General features: G+C 33.0%; 1 protein-coding gene across 4 annotated transcripts in view; it reads left to right on the top strand.

The window, feature by feature from the left end:
* LOC122245992 (3'(2'),5'-bisphosphate nucleotidase 1) overlaps positions 1 to 3,188 on the top strand; it is a 17,622-nt gene extending 14,434 nt beyond the window's left edge. For 2 of the 4 annotated variants that reach the window (XM_086532247.1, XM_086532254.1), the window contains exons 7-9: positions 472 to 658; positions 903 to 1,066; positions 1,313 to 3,188. In XM_086532247.1, the coding sequence (XP_086388373.1) occupies positions 472 to 658; positions 903 to 1,066; positions 1,313 to 1,409 (448 nt within the window). In that variant the 3' untranslated portion in view covers positions 1,410 to 3,188. The remainder of the gene's footprint in view (positions 1 to 471; positions 659 to 902; positions 1,067 to 1,312) is intronic. The other 2 variants (XM_086532245.1, XM_086532264.1) reach the window with 2 other exon arrangements.
* Positions 3,189 to 4,677: the final 1,489 nt, after the last annotated feature.

The raw sequence follows: 4,677 nt of genomic DNA, 5'->3' as shown, positions 1-4,677 counted from the left end.
AAATGTGTGTTGATGCTCTCTGGGGAAAATTCAGATATACTGAATTAATGCAATTTCGATTTCTTTTTTTTATTTTGCATGTATTTTCTTTGGTATGTGTTATTGTAATTTTTTCCCTCCATGGGGCTATGGATAGTATGTTGTCAAGTTATATGCTAAGGTCATATTTAAATGTCAGAATTTTCATCTCCCATGTTTTGCTGTGGGATAGCATACTATCATAGTTACAAGTTTTAAGATATGAGGATAATTATTGATGATAGTTATGATGTTGATAATGATAATGTGGATAATGATAATGATAGTGATAAAGTTATTTATAAAAAATTGCCATCACTCCCTGTATAAGTGTATTTCAGACATATAGTTGATTCTGTATATTCCTTCAATTATTGAATAACTAGATATGCTAAATCAACTCTGATATGTTTGATTTAACATTAGTGTTTGTATTTTTGTGCTGTTCTGCAGGAGTGAGCTGGGACGCACAATATGGGGTATCGTAGGAGGAGAAGTAGGCGGCATGAACATCCTGCCTCCACCTGAGGGCAAGCTGATTGTGACCACCACAAGGTCCCATTCGTCCTCCACTGTCAATGACGCCATTTCCGCGGTCTCCCCTGACGAAGTGCTGAGAGTGGGTGGTGCTGGCCATAAGGTGGGGTAGTTTTGGGCATTTTCCTTTTTTTTTTATTTGACCTGAATTTTGTTGTCTTCTGACGTGACAATTGACTGTATCTCAATTTATTTGTTTATTGATTGCTTCACAAAAATAACAAAGTGCCGCAGCATTCATTATTCTATGGCAAGTGCACTGCGGAATTATGTTGACTTATAGGTTGCCTATATAGCATCATTGCAGTAAACTGGAGACTCACACTTGATGTAACATTGATTTGCAGGTAATGCTCCTCTTGGAAGGCAAGGCTCACCTGTATGTGTTTGCAAGCCCAGGATGCAAGAAATGGGACACCTGTGCCCCTCAAGCAATATTAGAAGCGGCTGGTGGGATATTGACAGATATTAAAGGCAGTGCCATTCCGTACCATGCATCTGCTCCTCACAGGTATGTGGAGGAAAGACAAACCTAAGTTTTGTTCATTGCTATTTATAGCACTTAAAATATTATCATGAACAACAAGGATTTTTCTAAAATGAGACCTTTTATTTTAAGGAGATCAATACTCGATAAAAATGTTAAAGGAAAGTTCTTTCATAGACCAAGAAGGAATTAAGTATTACATTATTATTGAGGTATGTATCAATAACACTTGCTATAATTTCTCAAAAATGTTTTCATTATTTATTGCAGGAACTCTACTGGTGTCTTGGCATCTGCTGCTGGGCAGAACCATGAAGTCTATGTTGAGAAGATCCCACAACATGTGAAAGATAATTTGAAAGCATAGTTATTCATAGTTGTGATTTTGTGAAGGCATTTTCCTATCTACTACAAAGCATTAATGATTTTTTTTTTCATTCCATTCTTAAACTTTGATTTGGTAATGGGAATAGCTAATGAAAAAAAAAAAAATTGCATTTTGATTAACTTTGTTGTTTACAGATGAAAGTTGATGATAAATTAGAATTAAACTGAGTGATGTAAAATTTGTATACATACATACATACATATATATATATAAATATATATATGTATATATGTATATTCATAAATATATAAATATATATATATATATATATATATGTATGTACATATGTACATATATATATGTACATATGTATATACATATATATGTACATATGTATATATTTATATATATATATTTATATATATATATTTATATATATTTATATATATTTATATATATTTATATATATTTATATATTATATGTATGTATGTATATACATGCACACACACAGATTTATGTATTACAGTTAATGCATGTTTACTATATAAATAAAATAAGACATATATATCTTTCAGTCTGAATTAAGATTATATAATTTTTCTCTTTTGTTCTTTCTGAGAACTATTTGTGGATCAATTACAGGTAAATTCTGTAATATTCTTTGGTATATTGTTGTTTGTGTATGTTATTTTCTGTTGTTTTTTATGTACGTGTCTGTCTTAACCCAATCCCGACGAGCCTGGCGAGAAGTGGCAACCCCCTATGCTGGGCCTATGCAATATTGCATCGGGAACGTCACACTGGTGTGTCGCCCCGTCATCAGGCATTTAGCCGTGTCACATGGGTGTGACACACTGTCATCATTGGGTTAATAGATGTGGATTTATAAATAACATTTTCTGTTTATTTTTATATTATGTTATAGTTCTTATTTAAACTGGAAAAACAATGTATTTGAGTTTCATGTTTTGGATAATCACTCTACATCATCACATCAGTATATGGAGATGAATGGGCTTTCAGTTCAGTTAACCTATTATTAGATTTTCACGCCTTCTCATTTTGGGGAATGAGTGTCCAGTCAGCCCAGTGAACTCAAGTTGACTGTGAGAAGTGTATCTCATAGTGGCTGCTATTTTCTTCCTTTAAAGAAGTCTTAATTACAATGGTTTGGTGCCTACTTTGCACAACTGCTAATTCTGAAACAAGGGTAAACAACATTCAGCTGTTGGAAAGCACATATGTAAATGAAGAAGAAAGAATGCTCTATCTTTAAATGGGAATAAAATACTCACATCAAATATAAGTATCATTTGCAATGTCAAGAAAAGGGACTGCACGACATGATACAGTTCAGCTATCCAGTGTGCTTAGTGTCAGATATTGTGTTGAAGATGTGGTGTTACCATTACACAATACTTCTTATGTTAAGGCATGTCACGATGCAAAACAGTATTACAGACTAGAGCATAAGTTTGCATTAAAGACTAATACATATGTAAGGTGAAATGGAGTTATGTTAACCCATATCATGATAACATGCAGTATTACAGACTAGAGCAGACATTTGCATTAAAGACTGGTACACATGTAAAATGTAATGGTGTATATAGATATTACTATGACACAAAATATTAAGCATTACAGAGTCACACTTTGGAAAGGAACTATAGACTTCCAAATCCTGTTATGAAGTGTACTGCACATGTAGTTAATGATTATGATGGTAGCTTTTTGAATAAAAAAACATGCATATATTGCAGTTATTTTTTTGTAATATTATACCAGGAATATATTATAAATTACAAAAAAGATAATCCTGTTCAGTTTATTTACTTCCCTGGAAACTATTCTAGTACAGACTATAAGCACAAAATAAGACTAGTTTGTCGATAAAACTATGTGAATATTACTTTTAACAATTTTTTATGTTTGTGCCACCATATAAATGAAAGAGGTGAGTCTTGTAGTTGAAGACACTGAAGTAGACAACCTAGAAGAAAGTTATCCTAGTTTTAATAACTGAATAATTTGTCTGAACCATTATTCTTTCATTTTAAGCATTTATCTTCTGAATGCATTGTTTGCAAAGTGATAGCATTATCACTTTGCTGAATTGCTCATTGTTAGATATGTGATATAGGAAGTTCTTATCTGTTCTGATCGTTAAAGTAAATGGAATTCATAAGGATTTCATTAATATTTTTTGCCTTATAAAAAAGTATGGGAAATATATATATTAAAGTTGTAAGTTTATAGATTAAATTTCAGTTGATTTTTTATGTGGCAACAAATGAGAGAAATATCTTGCCAGAAAGAATATTTAAAGATAAACTGAAATGGCACTGGATAATATTAGGGATAATACTGGTATATTTTTTACCTTTAATATTAATGAGTCATATTAATGAGTTATTTACACCGTTCCTCTTATGTGAACTTACCATGTAGCTGTAATACTTATTAAAGCCAGACTCTCAAGCCTGGCTATCAGTAGCAAATGGTACTAGGGCAAGGAACATTCCCTAGCCTTCTGCAAGGTTTCTCATTACAACCACAGGAGTTTAAGGTTAGCATGAGCGAAGACAATCAGAAAACCCTTTCTCATCAAACATTGAGAGACAAATACACCAATAATAATGATGTACAATGGTAAATGTAAAAGGTAATACTTAAGGTGACTGTCTAGTTTAAGGTCCTTACCGCCTAGCACAGGCACTATTCCTTACCGTCAAGTCCTGAACAGGTGAGCTCTAGGTGCCGGTTAGAAAGTCGGCGAGGCAGCAGTAAGGGCTGCTGTTGAGTAAAGGGAATAGAAACAGAAAATAGTCATAGATAGTAGCTGTTGTTATAAAGCGGCACAGATAACAGCTTGAGGTATCATAATGTTTATATAATCTTCATGTGGTTTGATGGAATCCCGAAAAATCTAGCATATTCTTTTGCATGTAAATAATTCAAAGAGAGAAAGAATATAACAATAATAATGATAAAAAAAAAAAAAAGGATTATTATAAAAAAACTAATATCTTTCTCATTCCTTTGTCAGTCTAAGAGAATCGAATTATGTCACCTTTTGCTGGAATCCTGAAAAATAAACGTTTATTTCATCTTCTATTTTTGCTGCTGAAACCAACTATGCTTAATCACCAGACTTTTTGGAACTCTCACGATTCAGCACTCGTTGACACAGGCGGGCTTGCCATACTGCATATAAGCCCGGCGAAGCATATCTGGCTTACCCTTATCCCCCAAGAGGTAGATTCGTAGTCCACAATAATGCTGTTATATAACAACCATCCTCAG

The sequence above is a fragment of the Penaeus japonicus genome, unplaced genomic scaffold (assembly GCF_977035675.1).
Source record: "Penaeus japonicus unplaced genomic scaffold, GWHDUDI00000001_assembly GWHDUDI00000003, whole genome shotgun sequence".
Taxonomy (NCBI): domain Eukaryota; kingdom Metazoa; phylum Arthropoda; class Malacostraca; order Decapoda; family Penaeidae; genus Penaeus; species Penaeus japonicus.
The sequence above is the reverse complement of the archived record's forward strand: the minus strand, read 5'-3'. Positions and strand labels throughout refer to the sequence as shown.